Genomic DNA, 26,558 nt, shown 5'->3' on the forward strand with positions numbered 1-26,558 from the left:
CAACCAGGACACACGTCGGAGATAGCTGGGGTCTGGGAGAGGAAAAAAGGCTCATCGCCAGAAAGTCTGCATTTGTCCATGTGAAATGATGATGATAAGGAATTCACATTCAAATCACAAGGGTGACCTTGTATACTCGTTTTTGTTTGTTTTTTGCCTTCAGTTTGATTTATTTCAGGTCACAGGAATTTTCTTTGTCCAATTTCCTGTAGTTGGACATCTTGAGGACTATATTTCATAGGACCAAATATGCAAAGGGATCAACATCGTGTCTAACAGAGCAATCTCGAGTGATATACAGAGCCTTGGGTTTAAAATTTGCTCATTGAATATGAATTCATTTGAATTTTGTTTCATCTAGTGGGAAAATTTTAGATTTTTACTCCTAGTTGAGGATTTTTTCCTCACTACTGTTCCCTTTTTTCATTCTTAATTTAATTTTATTTAAACAATTTTTAAAAATTTTATTTTGAATTTTATTTTTAAAAATAAAATGTTTATTTTATTTTTTATTTATTTTTATTCTTTTGTTTTGTTTTTTAATTCTTATTTTATATTAGAGTATAGTTGATTTACAGTGTTGTGCTAGTTTCAGGTGTACAGCAAAGTGATTCAGTTACACATATACATGTATCTGTTCTTTTTCAAATTCTTTTCCCATTTAGGTTATTACAAATATTGAGCAGAGTTCCCTGTGCTGTATACTCTTAAACAGAACATTACAGCAACGCCAAAAGAAAGCAATATAGAGGAACAGGTGATTTTAGTGATCTCACCCAAAGGAGGGGAAAGGGCTGGTAGTGGCCCGAGCACTTGCTTGGCCTAATGATATGCATGTATGACACACCTGTTGTTCCTCCTGGCATGAAGTTACTCGCAAACCTCAGTGTGTTGTAAGGCTAATATGAATGAACACGAGGTGCAGCCTGGCCTCTGTATTCCTGGGCAGGAGTCATACTTCCCTCATTCATCTACTGGAGCAGTGCTGTCAAGGAAAAATCTTCTGGTCTAAGATTATAAGTCTCACTCAAGAGCGGAGTAAACTACTTTCATGAAAGGAAAAGTAAATCATTTTCTGAAATAAAATGATTGCTAAGACAAATCCCTAACCTCTCAGATCCTGGGGTGACTGGAAGCCTGTGCTGTTTTGAGTGATTTCCCCCTCCAGTCCTAAGGTTGTCGTTTTCCTTTTGAAGTGGTCTTTAATACACCTGTGATAATATTGAAATAATGCTGCTTGCTTTTCAGGCTGAGAAAATGGATGCTTTCCGTACTGAGTCCTCTCGTGTCATCTGAATTTAAGTCAGAAAGACCAAGGGATGGACGGAGTGATGGCAGAAGGTGACTAGCTAACACATGGTGGGACACTGACAGTTCATTTTACATCCCTGTCTTTCTTGCTTGGCCCATAATTTTGGAAGAAATAATGCATTTCTAGAAAGTTTTGCCATAGTGACATTCCATTTTTTGTTAGAAGCACTTAAATGAAATTATAGGAATCCTTGTGACATGTACAAGTGAAATGGATATAGACCACTGTTTCTTTCTCATCAGGTGCTATTTCTAGCTTCAAGGAGACAAAGCTGCGGGATGCTTTGCCAGAATCACAAAGGGCTGAATAGGGTGCATTGAGAAAGTTGGGCTGGATCTAACAATAGGTTCAGATCTGAAGAGACCTGTCAAACACAGATGGGCGAGGCAGCAGTAGGGGTAGGCCAAGGAGGTGAGTGATACACTGCTGGCCAAAGGAGTCTGGACAAAGAACCTAGAGGCCAGTGTTGGAGAACAATCTAGTTTTGATAGCGATCTAAGATGTGTTTGCAGAAGGATGTGGTATTGAGGCAGTGTGGGAATTTGCAGCTGAATCATGAAAAGGAGGCAAGAGGAGAAGAGGCTGATGAGGGAAGGGCTAGAAGCAGTTCAGCATGGATGACCAGAGCTCAACCATAAATAAGAAAGCAGCACATGAGAGCACAGGGAAGAGACACAGATTCTGAATGAGATACTTAACTGACTGGAAATATAAGGGACAGCTTCCTATAAAACATGCCAAACATTCAATTGCACAAAAGGAGGAAAGGAGAGAGCTGAAGAAAGGACTGGTGGGAACAGGCAGACCAAGGGCAGGTCTGAGGACAGGCAGGAAAGAGCCAGAGGAGGTCAAAGGCCTTGAGAAGGAGACAACAGTAAAGGGATAAGGGCATAAAAAGAAAGGTCATCATCTCTGGTGGGGCTAACGGCAGACTCTGGGAGGGCTCACACCAAGGAGTACTTCCCAGAACTTCTGCTGCCAGTGTCCTTGTCCTCACGGTGAGCCACAGCCACCCCCAGCCTCTGCAGGACACCGTCCAACACTAGCAGTATGCTGAATTTTATATATATAGAATCACATCACCAGCAAGAGGGCAGATAGCAGAAGCAAGAACTACAATCCTGCAGCCTGTGGAACAAGAACTACATTCACAGAAAGATAGACAAGATGAAAAGGCAGAGGGCTATGTACCAGATGAAGGAACAAGATAAAACCCCAGAAAAACAACTAAATGAAGTAGAGATAGGCAACCTTCCAGAAAAAGAATTCAGAATAATGACAGTGAAGATGATCCAGGACCTCGGTAAAAGAATGCAGGCAAATATTGAGACGATACAAGAAATGTTTAACAAAGACCTAGAAGAATTAAAGAACAAACAAACAGAGATGAACAATACAATAACTGAAATGAAAACTACACTAGAAGGAATCACTAGCAGAATAACTGAGGCAGAAGAACGGATAAGTGACCTGGAAGACAGAATGGTGGCATTCACAGCTGTGGAAAAGAATAAAGAAAAAAGAATGAAAAGAAATGAAGACAGCCTAAGAGACCTCTGGGACAACATTAAACGCAACAACATTCGCATTATAGGGGTCCCAGAAGGAGAAGAGAGAGAGAAAGGACCCAAGAAAATATTTGAAAGATTAGAGTCGAAAACTTCCCTAACATGGAAAGGAAATAGCCACCCAAGTCCAGGAAGCGCAGAGTCCCATACAGGATAAACCCAAGGAGAAACACTCCGAGGCACATAGTGACCAAATTGGCAAAAATTAAAGACAAAGAAAAATTTTTGAAAGCAGCAAGGGAAAAATGACAAATAACATACAAGGGAACTCCCATAAGGGTAACAGCTGATTTCTCAGCAGAAACTCTACAAGCCAGAAGGGAGTGGCATGATATACTTAAAATGGTGAAAGGGAAGAACCTATAACCAAGATTACTCTACCCAGCAAGGATCTCATTCAGTTTTGATGGAAAAATCAAAAGCTTTACAGACAAGCAAAAGCTAAGAGAATTCAGCACCACCAAACCAGCTCTACAACAAATGCTAAACGAACTACTCTAAGTGCAAAACACAAGAGAAGAAAAGGACCTACAAAAACAAACCCAAAACAATTAAGAAAATGGTCATAGGAACATACATATCGATAATTACCTTAAACATGAATGGATTAAATGCTCCAACCAAAAGACACAGGCTTGCTGAATGGATACGAAAACAAGACCCATATATATGCTGTCTACAAGAGACCCACTTCAGACCTAGGGACACATACAGACTGAAAGTGAGGGGATGGAAAAATATATTCCATGCAGATGGAAATCAAAAGAAAGCTGGAGTAGCAATAGTCATATCACATAAAATAGACTTTAAAATAAAGAATGTTACAAGAGACAAGGAAGGATACTACATAATGATCAAGGGATCAATCCAAGAAGAAGATATAACAATTATACATATATATGCACCCAACACAGGAGCACCTCAATACATAAGGCACCTGCTAACAGCTATAAAAGAGGAAATCGACAGTAACACAATAGTGGGGGACTTTAACACCTCACTTACACCAATGGACAGATCATCCAAAATGAAAATAAATAAGGAAACAGAAGCTTTAAATGACACAACAGACCAGATAGATTTAATTGATATTTATAGGACATTCCATCCCAAAACAGTAGATTACACTTTCTTCTCAAGTGCGCATGGAACATTCTCCAGGACAGATCACTTCTTGGGTCACAAATCAAGCCCCAGTAAATTTAAGAAAATTGAAATCATATCAAGCATCTTTTCTGACCACAACGCTATGAGATTAGAAATCAATCACAGGGAAAAAAAAACGTAAAAAACACAAACACGTGGAGGCTAAAGAATACGTTACTAAATAACCAAGAGATCACTGAAGAAATCAAAGAGGAAATCAAAAAATACCTAGAGACAAATGACAATGAAAACACGACGATCAAAAACCTATGGGATGTGGCAAAAGCAGTTCTAAGAGGGAAGTTTATAGCTATACAAGCTTACCTCAAGAAACAAGAAACACCTCAAATAAACAATCTAAAGTTACAGCTAAAGGAACTAGAGAAAGAAGAACAAACAAAACCCAAAGTTAGCAGAAGGAAAGAAATCATAAAGATCAGAGCAGAAATAAATGAAACAGAAACAAAGAAAACAATAGCAAAGGTCAATAAAACTAAAAGCTGGTTCCTTGCAAAGATAAACAAAATTGATAAACCATTAGCCAGACTCATCAAGAAAAAGAGGGAGAGGACTCAAATCAATAAAATTAGAAATGAAAAAGGAGAGTTACAACAGACACCGCAGAAATACAAAGCATCCTAAGAGACTACTACAAGCAACTCTATGCCAATAAAATGGACAACCTGGAAGAAATGGACAAATTCTTAGAAAGGTATAACCTCCCAAGACTGAACCAGGAAGAAACAGAAAATATGAACAGACCAATCACAAGTAACGAAATTGAAACTGTGATTAAAAATCTTCCAACAAATAAAAGTCCAGGACCAGATGGCTTCACAGGTGAATTCTATCAACCATTTAGAGAAGAGCTAACACCCATCCTTCTCAAACTCTCCCAAAAAATTGCAGAGGAAGGAACACTCCCAAACTCATTCTATGAGGCCACCATCACACTGATACCAAAACCAGACAAAGATACTGCAAAAAAAGAAAGTTACAGACCAATATCACTGATGAATACAGATGCAAAAATTCTCAACAAAATACTAGGAAACAGAATCCAACAACACATTCAAAGGATCATACACCATGATCAAGTGGAATTTATCCCAGGGATGCAAGGATTCTCCAACATAGGCAAATCAATCAATGTGACACACCATACTAACAAATTGAAGAATAAAAACCATATGATCATCTCAATAGATGCAGAAAAAGCTTTTGACAAAATTCAACACCCATTTATGACAAAAACTCTCCAGAAAGTGGGCATAGAGGGAACCTACCTCGACATAATAAAGGCCATATATGACAAACCCACAGCAAACATCATTCTCAATGGTGAAAAACTGAAAGCATTTCCTCTAAGATCAGGAACACGACAAGGATGTCCACTCTCACCACTATTATTCAACATAGTTTTGGAAGTCCTAGCCACGGCAATCAGAGAAGAAAAAGAAATAAAAGGAATCCAAATTGGAAAAGAAAAAGTAAAACTCTCACTGTTTGCAGATGACATGATACTATACATAGAGAATCCTAAAAATGCCATCAGAAAACTACTAGAGCTAATCAATGAATTTGGTAAAGTTGCAGGATACAAAATTAATGCACAGAAATCTCCTGCATTCCTATACACTAATGATGAAAAATCTGAAAGGGAAATTAAGGAAATACTCCCATTTACCATTGCAACAAAAAGAATAAAATACCTGGGAATAAACTTACCTAGGGAGACAAAAGACCTGTATGTAGAAAACTATAAGACACTGATGAAAGAAATTAAAGATGATACCAACAGATGGAGAGATATACCATGTTCTTGGATTGGAAGAATCAATACTGTGAAAATGACTATACTACTCAAAGCAATCTACAGCTTCAATGCAATCCCTATCAAATTACCAATGGCATTTTTTACGGAACTAGAACGAAAAATCTTAAAATTTGTATGAAGACACAAAAGACCCCGAATAGCCAAAGAAGTCTGGAGGGGACAAAACAGAGCTGGAGGAATCAGACTCCCTGACTTCAGACTATACTACAAAGCTACAGTAATCAAGACAATATGGTACTGGCACAAAAACAGAAACATAGATCAACGGAACAAGATAGAAAGCCCAGAGATAAACCCACGCACCTACGGTCAACTAATCTATGACAAAGGAGGCAAGGATATACAATGGAGAAAAGACAGTCTCTTCAATAAGTGGTGCTGGGAAAACTGGACAGCTACATGTAAAAGAATGAAATTAGAACACTCCCTAACACCATACACAAAAATAAACTCAAAATGGATTCGAGACCTAAATGGAAGACCAGACACTATAAAACTCTTAGAGGAAAACATAAGAAGAACACTCTTTGACATAAATCACAGCAAGATCTTTTTTGATCCACCTCCTAGAGTAATGGAAATAAAAACAAAAATAAACAAATGGGACCTAATGAAACTTCAAAGCTTTTGCAGAGCAAAGGAAACCATAAACAAGACGAAAAGACAACCCTCAAAATGGGAGAAAATATTTGCAAACGAATCAACAAAGGTTTAATCTCCAAAATATATAAACAGCTCACGCAGCTCAATATTAAAGAAACAAACAACCCAATCCAAAAATGGGCAGAAGACCTAAATAGACATTTCTCCAAAGAAGACATACAGATGGCCAAGAAGCACATGAAAAGCTGCTCAACATCACTAACTATTAGAGAAATGCAAATCAAAACTACAATGAGGTATCACCTCACACCAGTTAGAATGGGCATCATCAGAAAATCTACAAACAACAAATGCTGGAGAGGGTGTGGAGAAAAGGGAACCCTCTTGCACTGTTGGTGGGAATGTAAATGGATACAGCCACTATGGAGAACAGTATGGAGGTTTCTTAAAAAACTAAAAATAGAATTACCCTATGATCCAGCAATCCCACTACTGGGCATATACCCAGAGAAAACCATAATTCAAAAAGACACATGGGGCTTCTCTGGTAGCGCAGTGGTTGAGAATCTGCCTGCCAATGCAGGGGACACGGGTTCGAGCCCTGGTCTGGGAAGATCCCACATGCCGCAGAGCAACTAGGCCCGTGAGCCACAACTACTGAGCCTGCGCGTCTGGAGCCTGTGCTCCACAACAAGAGAGGCCGCGATAGTGAGAGGCCCACGCACCGCGATGAAGAGTGGCCCCCGCTTGCCACAACTAGAGAAAGCCCTCGCACAGAAACGAAGACCCAACACAGCCAAAAAATAAAATAAATAATAAAAAAAAAGTGTTTTAAAAAAAAAAAAAAAAAAAAAAGACACATGCACCCCAATGTTCATTGCAGCACTATTTACAATAGCCAGGTCATGGAAGCAACCTAAATGCCCATCAATAGATGAATGGATAAAGAAGATGTGGTACATATATACGATGGAATATTACTCAGCCATAAAAATGAACGAAACTGGGTCATTTGTTGAGACGTGGATGTATGTAGAGACTGTCATACAGGGTGAAGTAAGTCAGAAAGAGAAAACAAATATCGTATATTAACGCATATATGTGGAACCTAGAAAAATGGTACAGATGAACCGGTTTGCAGGACAGAAATTGAGACACAGACGTAGAGAACAAATGTATGGACACCAAGGGGGAAAAGCTGCAGGGGGTGGGGTGGTGGTGTGATGAATTGGGTGATTGGGATTGACATGTATACACTGATGTGTATAAAATTGATGACTAATAAGAACCTGCTGTATAAAAAAATAAATAAAATTCAAAAATTCAAACAAAAACAAAACAAAAATTAATTAATTAATTAAAAATAGAAAAAGAAAGGTCATCCCTTCTCCTTAGACTGTTGTTTAGCAATTACTATGAAATACAAAAGACATACAGAGATGTATGTTTTAAGTTCTATGAATTAAAACTACATATATAGTATTTATGTATACATTTTTATATATTCTAAATACATGGAACTGTATATATTTAAAAATGATTAAAATGGAAAATTTCATTTTACATATATTTTTTACCACAATTAAAAAAACTATACACATACACACACAAACACATATACTCTATATATATACATACAAGTACTTATACGTATGCATTTTTATTTATTTCCTTAAAATTTGAGGCTCTGTTTGCTGGCTGATGCCCGGAGTCTAACATACATAATTCCTCAATAATCAACGAACTCCCTCACCCCTCGATCCCCTGCCAGCAGGGGAGAAAACACTCCTAAACACACAGGCAGTGAAAGTGCAATAGTTCAGAAATCTGCGGTGCTGGCTGTGGCCCTAGATGGAGTCTTCCTGGTCTGTTTTGATCTCCCTTGATTCTAGCCCTGCTGTGATCAAGAGAATGGCTTCACACAAGGAACAGGAAAGACCTTTTAATAAAAACAAACACCATCTTCTCATGCTGTCAAGGTTACACCTCTAAACGTTTACAAGTTTAGAGGAAGGATATGGAGGGATGTGGAGATGGTTTTCAACCTTTACTCTTGATTTAACAAACAATATTCAGATGGACTTTCGGTGCCATACATTCTTTGCAAAAGCTACTGACTTTCTATTAAATCACTAACAGCTCCCAATTCTAATGGAGAAAGAATGCTAAATGTCTTGCTTTAATTTGGGAGTGCCTTTCTTTCCTGGTGCACTAGGGGCTGCTAATTGCTGGTTTTAACACACTTGAACAGGAAACCAACCCTGGAGCCCGACCTCCAGGTTACCTGAGTTACAAGACAATTCTTGAAGGTCAATTCAGGAAACCCCCTCTCTTCCTGAAGTGAAAGTGACAGAAGGAAGCGCTAACATAGATTACCAGCCTCCTATGTCCCAGCATTTTACTCCAGGACATTTCATTTGGTCCTCACAGCAACTGGGTGAAGTTGGTGTTAACATCAGACACTATTTTATAGATTAGGAAGCTGAGGTTCAGAGAGTTGTCCACATTTATATCCATAGTGGGAGGTCCCATCGAGATTTGAACTCTATTTGCAAATGAAGTTACCGACAACGGATTAGTCTCCAAAATATACAAACAGCTCATACAGCTCTATGTCAAAAAAACAAACAACCCAATCAAAAATGGGCAGAAGATCTAAATAGATATTTCTCCAAAGAAGACATACAGATGGCAAAAAGCACATGGAAAGATGCTCAACGTCACTAATTATCAGAGAAATGCAAATAAAAATTACAGTGAGCTATCATCTCACACAGGTCAACATGACCATCATCAAAAAGTCTACAAACAGTAAATGCTGGCGAGGGTGTGGAGAAAAGGGAACCCTCTTGCACTGTTGGTGGGAAATGTAAATTGGTACAGCCACTATGGAGAACAGTATGGAGGTTCCTTAAAAAACTAAAACTAAAAAAAAAAAAAAAAAAAAAAAAAAAATAGAGTTACTCCTGGGCATATATCAGGAAAAGATGAAAACTCTAATTAGAAAAGATACACGCACCCCAAAGTTCATAGCAGCATTATTTACAATAGCCAAGACATGGAAGCAACCTAAATGTCCACCGAAAGAGGAATGGATAAATAAGATATGTGGTACATATATACAACGGAATACCACTCAACCATAAAAAAGAATGAAATAATGCCATTTGCAGCAACATGGATGGACCTAGAGATTATCATACTGAAGTAAGTCAGAAAGAGAAATGCAAATAACATGATATTGCTTCCACGTGGAATCTAAATAAATGACACAAATCAACTTAGTTACAAAACAGAGACAGATTCACAGCCATGGAAAACAAACTTATGGTTACCAAAGGGGCAAGGGAAGGGGGAGGGATAAATTAGGAGTTTGGGATGAACATACATCCACTACTCTATATAAAACAGATAACCAACAAGGACCTACTGTATAGCACAGGGAACTCTACTCAATATTCTGTGATAACCTATATGAGAAAAGAATGTAAAAAAGAATGAATATCTGTATATGTATAACAATCACTTTACTGTACACCTGAAACTAACACAACATTGTAAATCAACTATACGCCAATTAAAAAAAAAAAAAGATTTGAACTCAATTCTGAATGACCCCTTTAACTATAATACATTACTTCGTCCATCAAGTGTCCATTTGTCATGGGGCACGTCCCTCACCTTCTCTGAATTCCTATTTCTGCATTTAAGATACAGAGTTGAGCTCACACACCCCATGGGATTGGATCAGATATACTTGAAATTATGTATGGAAGAGGGATTTGTTAGCTAATAAAGTGTAAATACAGATTCGTTTTTTCATCTGCTATACTGTTTTCCTGGGTGCTTGCAGATATGGAGATATATTGGTCACCTGTAAAGATATAATTGCCAAAAGTAATAATAGAAAAGATAGGTTTTGGGGAGGACTTCTAACTGCTCCTTAAAAGGAAAGGGGGCTATGATCATCACTAATGGTTGAGAGGAAATGACGCAGTGTAGTTCAAGTCTAAATATATCAATTCTCACAGGATAAACTTCCTCTGAACAATTAGGCCACTGCCTCCTATTCGGAAGTATTTAAAAAATTATTATTCTGGGAGATTGGGATTGACATATATACACTAATATGTATAAAATAGATAACTAATAAGAACCTGCTATATAAAAAAATTTTTTTTTATTCTGAAATAATCAACAGCCACCTCTAGTACCATGAACAAAAGTTGCCTCCTCTTGAATTAGAAGCTACTCTGGTAAAAGAGGTGCAGAATTTTCTCTAGAGAACAGCGACTGCTTCCCTCAATTTTTCAAAGTTCAGCACAGACTCCCGAGTCAGAAGAGCAGCTTGTTTCTCGCTTTAACTAATGGAACCGTCATCAGAAGGCCTCATGCTCTGTGAGTTGTCCGGCCTTACAGTGTCACTGAGGTCAGGTAAACACTATTTCTCTCTAGCTGTTCCTCTTTCCATTTGGGGTTTTGAGGCGATTTCTACTCCCCACACAAAAGCAATCATGCCCTGTGCTCCGACACTATTTCCAATTTCTCCAATGAGCTCAGGTGTCTTTCTTCTGTAACACGAGACTGGGGCGGGGCTGGAACAGGAACTAAGATGCCATCAATCCTGCGCTGAATACATTCTTGGTGGAATAGAGTCTGGGATGATAGCAAAAGGCACACAGAAGCCCAGTTTGTGCAGAGAAGCAAAGGCAGCAGCGTGTTTTATCCAAAAGCATTTTGTCACTTCTTTTTTTCCTGCAGGGCAGCCTGATACCTAATTGAGCTGTCCAGCATCAAAGGGCTAGTCGTGGGGGGAAAACAAAGGGAATTAAAGGGTTTCAAGAAAACCATTATTACTTAAATAAAAATTAAAAACAAAAAAGAAAGAAAAAAAAGAAGAAGAAAACCATTACTTAGTCCACAAAGGCTCACCAACACTGACTATGCACGTAATTGTGGCGGGAGGGAGGTTGAGCTCTGTTACCGCCTGCAACGATGACTTCAGATTTCTACACCGTTACAAGACAAGATTGTAAATGGTCTTATATTATCGAAGATCGACTCGCCAGCGTGAGCGACAGAGCTATCAAGGAGACAGTCCCTAGTGAGCCAGAGGCAGCAACAGCTCTTTTCATAAACTGTCATGTAGCAATAATAGCCTGCGCTGCTGATTCTTTAAGAAGCAATTACGCAGCTCACATCTAATTTCTGTGTTATAAGAAAAGGGAATTGTGTATGGCAAAGGAGGCAAGAATCCTATCAAATATGACTTTAGACCACATTATTATAAAATTGTTCCCCTTTTCACAGAAGAGCAGACATTTTAACAGCATTATCTCCACAAAAAAATGGGAATTCAGGAAAAAAAAAATTATGATATTGGTGGAAAGGAAAAGGGTTCATTTTAGGGATAGTACATGTTTAAGACAGCACAACTCACAAAACATTGCTTCTATTTACTGACCTTTTCACTTTGGATGGTTTCCTTGAAAAAGCCACACTTTGTGAAATCATTCGTTTAAAATCTGCCATTGCGGGGCTTCCCTGGTGGCGCAGTGGTTAAGAATCCGCCTGCCAATGCAGGGGACCCGGGTTCCAGCCCTGGTCCAGGATGATCCCACATTCCGAAAAGCAACTAAGCCTGTGCGCCACAACTACTGAGCCTGCGCTCTAGAGCCCGCGAGCCACAACTACTGAAGCCCGCGCGCCTAGAGCTCGTGCTCCACAGCAAGAGAAGCCACCGCAATGAGAAGCCCACACACTGCAACGACGAATAGCCCCCGCTCGGCGCAACTAGGGAAAGCCCGTGTGCAGCAACGAAGACCCAACGCAGCCAAAAATAAATAAATAAATTTATTAAAAACAAACAAACAAACAAACAAAAAAACTGCCATTGCCACTCAGAGTGGGGTGGCTCACGATCAGAGTGGGGCGGTGGCCGGAGGGTTTCCTGACAGTTGTTTGTGTAAAAGGGCCAAGAGCTGCACCAATTCATGAGGGCTGCACCCTCATGACCTAATCACCCTCAACCCAGCAAGGCTTCCCTGGGCATCAAGGCCCAGGAAGGAACACAAGATTACCTTGGCCAGCCACCATCTGAGTTGGCTTCCTTCCCCGTGATGAGCCCACTGCAGGGCTGCATCTATATTATGCCCAGCATCTCCAAAGAACAGTTTCTAATTAGGACATCTTTCTTCCTGTAGAACCCAAGCCCACCGCCCTCCCCACTGCCACATCCTGCCCCCAGTTGATCACCACCACCTCTATAAGACAGAACATTAGGGTCTCTCATAAAATGACCTTTGAACATGACACACTTTTTCTGAGCTAACCATCCCAATTCATTCCTGAAATCCTTCCTCCCACAGTTACCAACTACCTGCAGTGACCCCATCTGGCATGGATGCTTTGCCCATCATGGTCCTTCCTCTTCAGGTGGGTCACTCAGTTGTTGCCCATTTGAGAGGAATCCCCCCATCCCAACCGCCACTTCTGAACACAGTACTGGATTCTGAATGACAGAGTAGGATGATGGCCTCCATCATTCCACACACACTCCCCCAGCTCTGCCTCTGTCTGGCTGTGGGACATAGGGTAGGCTACTTAACCTCTTTTTGCTTTAGTTTCCTTGTATGTAAAATATGGGAAAAGCAACAGTTTCTACCCGTCGGGGAAGTAAGGACTAAAGAAGTTAACAAGCACAAAGTGCCCGTATGCCTGGCAGACAACAAGTCCTCCTTAGACGTAAAGTTATCATCGTGTTCTTCATGATGTAACTCTAGACTCAAGACTAACGGAATTTGTGAGGGATGAAGGAACCAGAGAAGCCACCAGTTTGAAGCCTGAGCACTCTGGCAACCAGGAACTACCTATGAGAACAAATCCAACAGCCAGAGCTGGAGCCAGCAAATCCAGAATGGAGATGTTTGGGTGGCAGCAAAGATGAACCAAGAAGAGTGAGGTCCCGAGAAGTTCAGATATTCTGACTGAACCCTCATTATCCAGCTGTGTTTAAAAAATACACTAGACAATCCAGCAACTCCTCTTCAGCGTATATGCCCAAAAGAACTGGAAGCAGTTTTACACACATGTTCATAGCAGCATTATTTATAATAGCCAAGAGGTGGAAGCAACCCAAGTGGCCACTGACAGGTGAATGGATAGCAAAAAAGTGGCATAAACATACAATGGACTGTTGTTCAGCCTTAAGAAGGAAAGAAGTTCTGACATATGCAATAACGTGGGTGAACCTTGAGGACATTATGCTAAGTTAGTGCTACGGACTGAATGTTTGTGTCCCCCCAGATTGGTATGTTGAAGCCTAATTTCCAATGGGATGATATATTAGCACCTGAGGCCTTTGGGAGTGATTAGGTTGATGTCATTAGGAGATGGGGCTCTGGGGTGATTAGGTCATGTGGGTGCACCCCTCATGAATGGGATTAGTGCTCTTATAAAAAGACAACCTAGAGAGATCCCTCCCCACTTCCACCATATGAGGATACAGTGAGAAGACTCCCATCTATGAAATAAGAAGCAGGCCCTCACCAGACATCGAATCTGCTGATGCCCTGATCTTAGACTTCCTAGCCTCCAAAACTATGAGTAATAAATTTGTTGTTTATAAGCCACCCAGTACTGTGGTATTCCTTATAGCAGCCTGAAAGGACTGAGACAGTGACTAAGCCAGTCAAAAAAGGGACAAACTTTATGGCTTACTGGTATGAGAGAGCCAGCAACAGAGGAGAAGGAGAACTGGGGAGTTAGTGTTTAACAGGCACAGAGTTTCGATTTTGCAATTTGAAAAGACCTATGGAGAAGGAGGGTGGTTGCACAACAATGTGAAGCTACTTAACACTAGTAAACTACTCACCTAAAAATGGTAAAGATGGTCAATTTTATGTTATGATGTATTTTACCACAATTCAAAAAATTTTAAAAATATACGAGGCATAGCTCAAGAAAACCATGGTGCAAATGGGCTATAGCAGAAACGGACAAGGAAAATATTGCCCGTGATATCCCATGCCTTATGAAGTTGCTCAAAAGTCTTGTTCCTGTGCAAACCCTGTTGAACCCTGTACTCCAAAACCCCTCTGCACTGAGTGTAGAGCACAGGCTTGGGGGCAAGGAGCTGGGGCCCCTTGGCAATAGGACCTCGTCAGATGGCTTAACCTCTTTAACCTTCGGTTTCTTATCTGCAGAGCTGTTGTGACAACCCATGTGAAGCTCTCAGCGCTGGCCTGGCATACAGTTAAGGTGCCAGACCCGTCAGGCACCATTATCATTGTGCTGGATCTTACCTGCACATCATACAGGAATTGGAAATGACTCTTTTTACTTGCAGCTTCTCTCACAGCCTGAGCCAGGTCCACCGACCCTTTCCCACCAATCGACCAGTGATAGCAGGGCACTGCATTAAAGGCGCCAGCCCGCTTTGCAAGCTCACACACCAAGTCAATCTCCGCTCGGGTGTCGGTCCTGGTGATGAAAATGTTTGTGGTTTTGCACCTGTATTCATTTAGCGATGTTTTTAAAGAAAGACTAACTGCTTATACAGAACTTTGCTCCCAAACACTGAATATATTTTAAACATCAAAAGTGGTTACACTGTGCTTAAATAAATCAGACCTTAAGAAAAGCATGGGGGAAAAATCCTCTCCAACATGACTCAAATATTTCAAGTTGTTAAGGGTTTTACTGAGAAAATTCCATAACATATCCCTTTGATCATCCACAGTCTTTCCGTCAGAAATGCTGGGTGGAATTAAGAAGAAGAAGAAGAAAAAAAAAAAAAAAGCCAAAGAAATGGTAACTCACTATATAGATTTCACTTCCCTGATAACATTTGAAAACATTTCTGCTAAAGTAAAACCAATTCAAAGAAAATCAAACAAATAGAATGAGCAGAGTATTTCTCTATACTTTCAGATGAAGCAGAGAAAAGGTCAAACATCCTCAAAACACAAATGCAGTTAGTTCACAGGGTGGCCCAGCGATATGACCACATTTAAAGTAGGACACTTGACTTACTTGAAGACATTCAGAGCCACGACAACAGGGACCCCGAAGAGGTGAGCAATCTGAATTTGCTTCTCTAGGTTACAGCAGCCATCTGCCACCAGCTGGAGGTTCTGTAAGAAAACCAGGCCCCCATGTATCACCTCCCATCCAACCTGCCAAATTACACAGGCAGGCCCACTCTGGCAGGTTTTGGGTCTATCTATACTCATGTTATACGTTATACTCAAGTCATCAATCACTTTTTCCCTCCAAGAAAAGATGGCTGCAGAAGGAGGAGGCTCATTTTCCAAATAAAGTCTAAAATTATTCTAGATCCAATGGCATATGTGGGTCTTGAGCCAGGCAGCTATTTCTGCTGCAGACTGGTGGCCAGGACGTCAGCAACATGCCCACGCTCTGTGCGCTGGTGGACCAGAAGGCGTAAAGTCCCGGGAGGGCGACGAGCACCGTCCAGCTATTCCCTGCTCAAGTCCCTGGCGCCACCCGTAGGAGCTAAGAGGTACTGTTGCCAGTCAATCAAAGTCTATTTACTCAAGCAAGTCATAAAGCCAATTGTATATCTTCCAAAAGTCAGTATCTGCTACATCAAAAGAATACATGGGGGGGGGGCTTCCTTGGTGGCGCAGCGGTTGAGAATCTGCCTGCTAATGCAGGGGACACGGGTTCGAGCCCTGGTCTGGGAAGATCCCACATGCCGTGGAGCAACCGGGCCCGCGAGTCACAACTACTGAGCCTGCGCGTCTGGAGCCTGTGCTCCGCAACAAGAGAGGCCGCGATAGTGAGGGGCCCGCGCACCGCAATGAAGAGTGGCCCCCACTTGCCGCAACTAGAGGAAGCCCTCGCACAGAAACGAAGACCCAACACAGCCAAAAATAAAAAATATAAAAATAAATAAATAAATAAAAGATTACTATTAAAAAAAAAAAAAAGAATACATGGATGTAAGAGGCCTGCTCTGATGGCTGCCCAGGGGGTAGGCACTGGACAGAAAGCCTACACCCATCTTTTCTTAAGACTGGAGAGTTAACTGAATGGATTTTATCCCTTCCCCCACCCATTTCCTCTTGGATTATTAGAAAAGCACTTTTCTAAGAGGCCACTGGTGGAGGACCTATTCCCTGACTGAGATTCAACTGCTAGTCAATGGTTAACTGGATCTGAATAATTCTTCACTCTTACCTCTTCCGTATATTCTTTTTTAAGAGGGACTCCAGCAGTTACCTGAGATAAGAAAAGACAAAAATTAAGAATAATCCTATCAAACTGTTCACTCTGATTAAGATCTGAAAGAAAAACAAATCATGGTCCCTTTTGGGGAAGGTTCATTTAAAAAACACATTTTGTGCTTTTAAACCAGTAACTGGCAGCCCTGGCTGAACATAAAGTCTTGTAGGTGCTTTTAAAAATCACTGATGCTTGAGCTCCACCCTGACCAATTAAACCAGGATTGCTGGGAGTGGGACCCAGGATCAGTGATGGTTAAAAACTTCTCAGGTGATTCTAATTTGAGCTAATATTAAGAACTTTCATACTGTTGCCCATTATCCTAGCATAAAAGGGAACTCACAGTATGATTAATACCTGATTTATACAGAGTGCATAATCGTTCTAAATAAATTCTAAGTCATTTAAAAATAATTGCCATTAATTTTTCCCTTTTTTTGGCCTAGTTTCTTACAGAAGCCGATGGGGTTGGCAGTTTAAAGATAAGGAAACTGAAGGTGAGAGAAGGCAGGTATCTTGCCCACAGTTACACAGCAAATGAGAGGCAGAACAGGGGCATGAGTATAATAGGGTTCTGAAACCCCAATTTAGTGCCTTTTCACAGTTCCCCATTGTTTTTTTTTTTTTTTTGTCTATAGCCTGCAACTGGTTTCAGTGAGAAACCCTAGACAACATTTTAATTCACTGAGGACGTGGTGACTTATTCTCCTCTCAGCGAAAGAGGTCTTGAGAATATTAGAAATCCTTTGAAAAGTTACCTCTATGACAGATTGTTTTTTGAGATTGTGAGGAAACATCATAAGGTATTTTCAGATGGGTTTTTTTTTTCAGCATTAGCATAAACTAAAACACACAGTGGACCCTTCAGTTGGAACAACCAAAATTCTGGATTAAAAAAGGAACATAAAGTACTGCTGAGCTTGAACATATGCAAAGTTCTGCAAAATCAAAAATTAGGCAAAATCAAGAAAAATGGGTTGTATGCAAATGCCAGAAAGTAGAGGGGATCAACAAAACCAAAGCTGGTTCTTAAAGACTAACAAAATTGATAATATTCTGGCAAGAGTCTTTTTTAAAAAGGAATGAAAAAAATATTATAACTACACATGCTGTAGACAGAATTAATAGGATACTGGGACAAACTTTATACCGATACTTTTTAAAAGATAGAGAAACTTAGTATGAGTTTTAATATAAAACTCATTTAGGAAGAAATAGAGAACTTAAACAGTTCTCTACTCATTAAAAGAAATTAGGTTTGTAGTTAAAAACCTACCCCTCACCAATAAGCAACAGGCCCAGGGAGTGTTATAGGTGACTCCTTCCCATCTTTGAATAAATAGATTATTCTAATGTTACAAAATCCCTTAATGAGAATATAAAAAAGAATCAATAAGCAAAATTCAGTTATTCATAAAAAAGATAATGAAAGGTTCATTTAATATTTGTAATATAATTTACAACATTAATAAAGAGAAAAATCATATCATCTCAATAGACGAAGAAAATTATTCAACATATAGTATAACAACTTGACAAATAGCAACAGAAGGCAATTTTCTTAGCCTGATAAAAAACATATACTGAAATATTACAGAAAACATCATATTTAGCGATGAACTATTAAAAGTGTTCTCTTGCTGATAAGGAATAACAGTAGGATGCTGGCTATCAACACTATTTAATACTGCATTGCAACTAGAAACATATGGTTAGTGATGAAAAAAAAGTATCAAGATTGGAAAGGAAGAAACAGAACTGTCATTATTTTCATATGATTGTCCACATAGAACTCTCTAAAGTATTTACAGCTAAATTAGTACAATTAATAAGAGAATTTTTTAAGTTATAGAGATTTAATAAAGAGCATGGTGACTATAGGTAAAAATATTGTACTGAATATTTGAAAGTTGCTAAGAGAGTAGATCTGAAAAGTTCTCATTCCAAGGAAAAACATTTTTTTTAAACTATGTATGGTGACAGATGTTAATGACTTATTGTGGTGATCATTTTACATTGTATGCAAATACTGAACATTATGTTGTATACCTTGAAACTAATATAATGTTGCATGTCAATTATACCTTAAAAAATTTAGACAGGTCACTGGATATATATATATAAGAATCTAGAAGTAACCTGTGAAACTATTTAAAAATATAAAGCACATGGGAACAGATCGGTAAAAGGATGTAGAAGTCCTCTGGGCAATAAACTGTAAATGTTTATTAAAATATATTTCAAAAGACCTAAATCAGTGAATATCCCAAGTTCCTAGATATAAAACTGATCTACTGATTTAATGACATTCAAAAAAAACCCCAAAATCCTAGAAAGATTCTTTATGGGACTTTATGATTAGTTCAAAAATACATATGGAAGTGAAAAGGACTGATAAAGGCTGGGCACCCATGAAGAAAGAGAACTACCAGGGAGAGACTGCACTACAGACTTAGTGTAGCACAGACACAATTATGTGTAAATAGACCAGTGCAACCAAACGAAGGTCCCAGAAAAACACCTACACATGTACGGAGAATTGATTTATCACAAAGTAGGCTTGAAGATGAGAAAGGAGGGACTAATCAAAATAAATAGTGCTAGGCCAGTTGGCTATTAACACAGAAAAAATAAAATTAGGTCTGGTCATCACACCACACACCAAAAATCAGTAATGAGGGCAATGGTTAATTTTGTGTGTCAGCTTGGGTGATGGGATGCCCAGATATTTGGTCAAACATTATTCTGGGTATTTCGGAGAGGGTGTTTTTGAATGAGAATAACATTTAAATTGATGGACACTGAGTAAAGCAGACTGCCCCCCATAACGTGGGTGGGCCACTTCAATCAGTTGAAGGCCTGCTATAACAAAAAGAATCTGTGCAAGAGAAAATTTTCCAGCAGATTGCCTTCAGACTGGGACTGGAATACTGGCTCTCCTGAGTCTCCAGCAGTGGCCCACTCTGTAGATTTTTGGACTTGTCAGCCTCCATAATTGTGTGAGCCGATTACTTATAACAAATCTTTTTATATAAATACACATCCTATTGGTTATGGAGAACCCTCCTTAAGAAACTATGTTTAAAGAACTAATTATAAAAGACATATCTGAATCCAAATGTATTAGTTCTTCCATTGCACCAAGAATGGCCAGCATTTTGGAAGACAGGATATGACTGGGGCTAAAACGGGCAAGTTCAAGGGTCATAGGATTTTCCACTGCATAAATTATGTAAAAAAACAAGCTGAATAAACATAAGAGGCAGCCGTGGTTATTTGTGTAATGATATCAAAAGGAAGTAGGAATTATAATGGATCAAAAACATTACTATGGAGTTGTTTCAAGTAAGAAGGAATGACACTGAGGTGGATAACGTGGAATACAGGATTAAGAAGATCAAAGTTCATGTATTATTCAATTACTGAAAACATTTCCTTGATACAGAGTATGCCGGGCATGAGGAATACACAAATTAATAAGATATAGTCCTTAATCTCAAGGAATTCAGAGTCGAGTGGGGAGGTACACATATAGACATTCATAAAATAATATGATGCAGAAGCACTGCTGGAGTCCAGGAGAGGAATGCTAAGCTTCATCTGGCTTCCTGACCCTCCCCTTTCATTATCCTCCACCCATATCTGTGCCTACTAATCTCGAGCCCTGTTACAATCATCACTAGCATGGAAACACGACATGAAAGGGAACTGAAAGAGGTACCAAGGATTAAGGTGAGCAGAAAATGCAACCACTGTACAACAGAGCACACACATTAAGATGAACTGAAACAGGATTATAAATCATGTAGTGAATTTTTATAGGACAGAGACGAGATTGGAGTGTGCAAAAGCACTGGACTAGAAGTCCGGAGACCTTGATTTCATGTCTGATTAGTGCCCTAAATAGACGGAGGATACTAAGCAAGACCCGGAATCCTCCAGCACCTCAGTAATTTTATCTTTGCAAAGACTGAACCAGACTAATTTCTAAGCCCTTTCCAGTATTAAAGCCCTTTGATTTTATAATTTTCAGGGTGCAAAACAGGCAGGGGGAATTTCAAATTTATCTTATATAGGTAGAGATCGTTTTTGGAAAATGGAAGTTGATACAGCTTCAGAGTCTGAACTCAAGGAGTGATTGGTAGCAACAATTGGTGTTTTGAACAAAATCAGAACTCTTTAGCACTACTATATTATAATACCTGCTGTGTCAATCTTGCCTTTGATATAATGGTGAAGCGCTAGGCTAAAATGAAGTGCTCAAGTGTCTGGTATTAATGAGCTGATTAGGGATTCAGAAAAGGTTTACCCTTCATTCATATTCAGCTCTGAATGCCTCACAAAAGTGGAGAATCTGTATCTCAGCCCCAGGCTTGAGATTTGGCTCTCTGCTGGCCTGGCGACATCCCCTAAACACATCAAACCTCAGCTTCCTCATCTGTAAAATGATATAATGTCTGCCTCTCCTAGGACAAAGAATTGCTAAGATGATTAAACAGTGCACATTATGGCGTTTCATCATGTCAAACTTGTTATTTGTTTATGCTATATTAATTAATCATTGTGTGATATTTGCAGACACAGTATACTAATTAAGAAATCAGATTTGGCAGTTTGTGTAATATATCAATAGTATAAGTGATAAAGAAACTCCAAATGATTTTATTTCAAAAATGGTTAATCAGCACAACATTTCTTATTCTCCCTTTGGAAATCCCTAAAAATGAAAAAGATAAAGAAAAAGAAAAAAACCCAAAAAACTACATCTTTGCTGTGGAAAGGTGAAAACTCCCTTTCAGGTGTGTGTGAATTCTATACATGATAAAGTCTCTAAAAATGTTAAAATAGAATTTGTGTTTTCTAAGCAAAGCTCTCTTAGAAATAACCCAGTGCGCTAACAGAGTTATAAAATGAAATCATAATAAACAGAAACAGAAGGAAAATAGCGCTAGATGAAATCTGACGAGATGTAGCGTCAGTGAACCAAAAAACTATCTGTACAAGCACTGAACAACCTCACCCACAAAAGCAATCACTCTAACCCTTCTGTTCTTCATTCAGGAACCAAAGCCTCTATCCTCCCATTACCACAGGGTTATAAAATGTTGACATAAGTTTCAGTTTAGACTCTTAGAACTAAAAAATGGTCACATTATGCTCCTTTCCAAAATACTGCTTAGAAATAACTTTGTGGGTGTTACTAATTACTTGATGGAACTGAACTCTAAGTGCCCTGTAATGGTGATTTGTGAAAAAGGAGATATTCTAGAAAACTGCAGTTATGAAGCAGGTTTGGATGTTTCAAAGGCTCAATTCTGCTTCCTTCTGTTTTATTAGAAAGGAAGCATGGTGCTTACACTTGGTCCACCTCCGTGCATCTTCAGAGCCCGCACCGTCGCCACCAGCACCACAACACTGGGCACCAAGCCAGAAGCTCTGCACTTGATGTTGAAGAATTTCTCCATGCCAATATCAGCACCAAAGCCAGCTTCAGTCACTGTGGAGAATCAAGTTTGAAACTTGCTATTACCTTCTAAAAACAACAGTAGGTTTTGACAATCATTGATGTGGTTCAAATTCAAAGGATGACAAATTTTCCTCCGCGTTCAAGGTTACTATACACCACTGCATCCTGTTCATATACAAAGGTAAAAAGATGTTTCCATGGTTTTAGAAAATGTCCTACTTCCTTACATTCCATAAAAAGATGACTCTCTACTCTGCTTCACACCACTGTTCCTTAAGGATTCATTGCCATGGCCAACATTTTTCTTCCAGTATAGAAGGTCAAGGCAAAGCTTTTCTTAACACAGATGGGATTTCCAACTTTTTAATCAGGTTCCAAAGTGTGTCAAAGAACATTGCTGGTATGCTTAGTATGGAAGATCTTTCCTTACTCTTCATAAGATACATACAGAATCATTTATTTTCATTCCATCTGGCCATTTCTATTGATGGACAAAATTGAAGTTAGTTGAGTCGTTTAAGGAGGTTGATCATCAGGCTTGATAATAAGATGGTATCTTTACTTCACAACCACAGAGGACACTCATCTTTAACCATCATTTCCCCTGCCCCCAAATTGCTAAAAATGTTACTGAGGCAGTTACGGCTATAGCAGGGAGACTATCCAACACTGCCTTCCAAGATAATACTCCTGACGCTGGGTAAGCTGCATCATCTTCATACACGAAGCGGAGCTCTGGACCAGCCACATCAGCAGCCCCTGGGGGTTTATCAGAAATGCAGACTCTTGGGCTCTATCCCAGAACTACTGAATCAGAACCAGCATTTTGAAAAGATCCTTTAGTGAGATGAATGCCCATTAAAATTTGAGAAGCACACTGCTCTAGGGAAGGAATACTATTAATGTAATAGATATTAAATATTTATGGAATATGCACTATATACTTACAGTACAACCAAGGCCATAATTTATGGCAGAAATAGGAAGAGGCAGTAAAAAAAATTTACTAAGATAAAATAAAAACCATTTAACATGTGAATAAATGAGGATATTTGTCCCCAGCATTCATTGAATACACACATTTTAATAAAAATTAAGAAAAGAAAAATAGAGAGGACAGACAGACAGCAGAAGCAAGAATAACTACAATCCTGCAGCCTGCGGAACAAAAACCACATTCATGGAAAGATAGACAAGATGAAAAGGCAGAGGGCTATGTACCAGATGAAGGAACAAGATAAAACCCCAGAAAAACAACTAAATGAAGTGGAGATAGGCAACCTTCCAAGAGACAAGGAAGGACACTACATAATGATCAAGGGATCAATCCAAGAAGAAGGTATAACAATTGTAAATATATATGCACCCAACATAGGAGCACCTCAATACATAAGGCAACTGCTAACAGCTCTAAAAGAGGAAATCGACAGTGACACAATAATAGTGGGGGACTTTAACACCTCACTTACACCAATGGACAGATCATCCAAAATGAAAATAAATAAGGAAACAGAAGCTTTAAATGACACAATAGACCAGATAGATTTAATTGATATGTATAGGACATTCCATCCAAAAACAGCAGATTACACTTTCTTCTCAAGTGTGAACGGAACATTCTCCAGGATAGATTACATCTTGGGTCACAAATCAAGCCCCAGTAAATTTAAGAAAATTGAAATCATATCAAGCATCTTTTCTGACCACAACGCTATGAGATTAGAAATCAATCACAGGGAAAAACCCGTTAAAAACACAAACACATGGAGGCTAAACAATACATTACTAAATAACCAAGCGATCACTGAAGAAATCAAAAAATACCTAGAGACAAATAACAATGAAAACACGACGATCCAAAACCTATGGGATGCAGCAAAGGCAGTTCTAAGAGGGAAGTTTATAGCTATACAAGCCTACCTCAAGAAACGAGAAAAATCTCAAATAAACAATCTAACCATACACCTAAAGGAACTAGAGAAAGAAGAACGAACAAAACCCAAAGTTAGCAGAAGGAAAGAAATCATAAAGATCAGAGCAGAAATAAATGAAATAGAAACAAAGAAAACAGGAGCAAAGGTCAATAAAACTAAAAGCTGGTTCTTTGAGAAGATAAACAAAATTGATAAACCATTAGCCAGACTCACCAAGAAAAAGAGGGAGAGGACTCAAATCAATAAAATTAGAAATGAAAAAGGAGAGTTACAACAGACACCGCAGAAATACAAAGCATCCTAAGAGACTACTACAAGCAACTCTATGCCAATAAATTGGACAACCTAGAAGAAATGGACAAATTCTTAGAAAGGTATAACCTTCCAAGACTGAACCAGGAAGAAACAGAAAACATGAACAGACTAATCATAAGTAATGAAATTGAAACTGTGATTAAAAATCTTCCAACAAACAAAAGTCCAGGACCAGATGGCTTCACAGGTGAACTCTATCAAACATTTAGAGAAGAGCTAACACCCATCCTTCTCAAACTCTTCCAAAAAACTGCAGAGGAAGGAACACTCCCAGACTCATTCTATGAGGCCACCATCACCCTGATACCAAAACCAGACAAAGATACTACAAAAAAAGAAAATTACAGACCAATATCACTGATGAATATAGATGCAAAAATCCTCAACAAAATACTAGGAAACAGAATCCAACAACACATTCAAAGGATCATACACCATGATCAAGTGGGATTTATCCAAGGGATGCAAGGATTCTCCAACATAGGCAAATCAATCAATGTGATACACCATACTAACAAATTGAAGAATAAAAACCATATGATCATCTCAATAGACGCAGAAAAAGCTTTTGACAAAATTCAACACCCGTTTATGACAAAAACGCTCCAGAAAGCAGGCATAGAGGGAACCTACCTCGACATAATAAAGGCCATATATGACAAACCCACAGCAAACATCATTCTCAATGGTGAAAAACTGAAAGCATTTCCTCTAAGATCAGGAACACGACAAGGATGTCCACTCTCACCACTATTATTCAACATAGTTTCGGAAGTCCTAGCCACAGCAATCAGAGAAGAAAAAGAAAAAAAAGGAATCCAAATTGGAAAAGAAAAAGTAAAACTCTCACTGTTTGCAGATGACATGATACTATACATAGAGAATCCTAAAAATGCCATCAGAAAACTACTAGAGCTAATCAATGAATTTGGTAAAGTTGCAGGATACTAAATTAATGCACAGAAATCTCTTGCATTCCTATACACTAATGATGAAAAATCTGAAAGAGAAATTAAGGAAACACTCCCATTTACCACTGCAACAAAAAGAATAAAATACCTGGGAATAAACTTACCTAGGGAGACAAAAGACCTGTATGCAAAAAACTGTAAACACTGATGAAAGAAATTAAAGATGATACCAACAGATGGAGAGATATACCATGTTCTTGGATTGGAAGAATCAATACTGTGAAAATGACTATACTACTCAAAGCAATCTACAGCTTCAATGCAATCCCTATCAAATTACCAATGGCATTTTTTACAGAACTAGAACAAAAAATCTTAAAAATTTGTATGGAGACACAAAAGACCTCGAATAGCCAAAGCAGTCTTGAGGGGAAAAAACGGAGCTGGAGGAAACAGACTCCCTGACTTCAGACTATACTACAAAGCTACAGTAATCAAGAAAATATGGTACTGGCACAAAAACAGAAACATAGATCAATGGAACAAGATAGAAAGCCCAGAGGTAAACCCACGCACCTATGGTCAACTAATCTATGACAAAGGAGGCAAGGATATACAATGGAGGAAAGACAGTCTCTTCAATAAGTGGTGCTGGGAAAACTGGACAGCTACATGTAAAAGAATGAAATTAGAACACTCCCTAACACCATACACAAAAAAACTCCAAATGGATTCGAAACCTAAATGGAAGACCAGACACTATAAAACTCTTAGAGGAAAACATAGGAAGAACACTCTTTGACATAAATCACAGCAAGATCTTTTTTGATCCACCTCCTAGAGTAATGGAAATAAAAACAAAAATAAACAAATGGGACCTAATGAAACTTCAAAGCTTTTGCAGAGCAAAGGAAACCATAAACAAGACGAAAAGACAACCCTCAAAATGGGAGAAAATTTTTGCAAACGAATCAACAAAGGATTATCTCCAAAATATATAAACAGCTCATGCAGCTCAATATTAAAGAAACACACAACCCAATCCAAAAATGGGCAGAAGACCTAAACAGACATTTCTCCAAAGACATACAGATGGCCAGGAAGAACATGAAAAGCTGCTCAACATCACTAATTATTAGAGAAATGCAAATCAAAATTACAATGAGGTATCACCTCATACCAGTTAGAATGGGCATCATCAGAAAATCTACAAACAA

At 38.9% G+C, this 26,558-nt stretch overlaps 1 protein-coding gene across 5 annotated transcripts in view; it reads right to left on the reverse strand.

Moving 5' to 3' along the window:
• The window catches only part of MTHFD1L (methylenetetrahydrofolate dehydrogenase (NADP+ dependent) 1 like), a 242,306-nt gene that overhangs the window by 102,416 nt on the left and 113,332 nt on the right, over nucleotides 1–26,558 (reverse strand). For 4 of the 5 annotated variants that reach the window (XR_011074944.1, XM_068551140.1, XM_068551138.1 and 1 more), the window contains 4 exons: nucleotides 22,072–22,211; nucleotides 16,670–16,711; nucleotides 15,500–15,600; nucleotides 14,770–14,947 (listed from right to left, as the gene is read on the reverse strand). Coding sequence is in view for 3 of the 5 variants with exons in the window: in XM_068551140.1 (XP_068407241.1) it covers nucleotides 14,770–14,947; nucleotides 15,500–15,600; nucleotides 16,670–16,711; nucleotides 22,072–22,211 (461 nt within the window). In the remaining 2 variants the exon portion in view is untranslated. The remainder of the gene's footprint in view (nucleotides 1–14,769; nucleotides 14,948–15,499; nucleotides 15,601–16,669; nucleotides 16,712–22,071; nucleotides 22,212–26,558) is intronic. The other variant, XR_011074945.1, reaches the window with a different exon arrangement.

Source organism: Eschrichtius robustus, chromosome 9 (genome assembly GCF_028021215.1).
Source record: "Eschrichtius robustus isolate mEscRob2 chromosome 9, mEscRob2.pri, whole genome shotgun sequence".
In the NCBI taxonomy this organism is placed as follows: Eukaryota; Metazoa; Chordata; class Mammalia; order Artiodactyla; family Eschrichtiidae; genus Eschrichtius; species Eschrichtius robustus.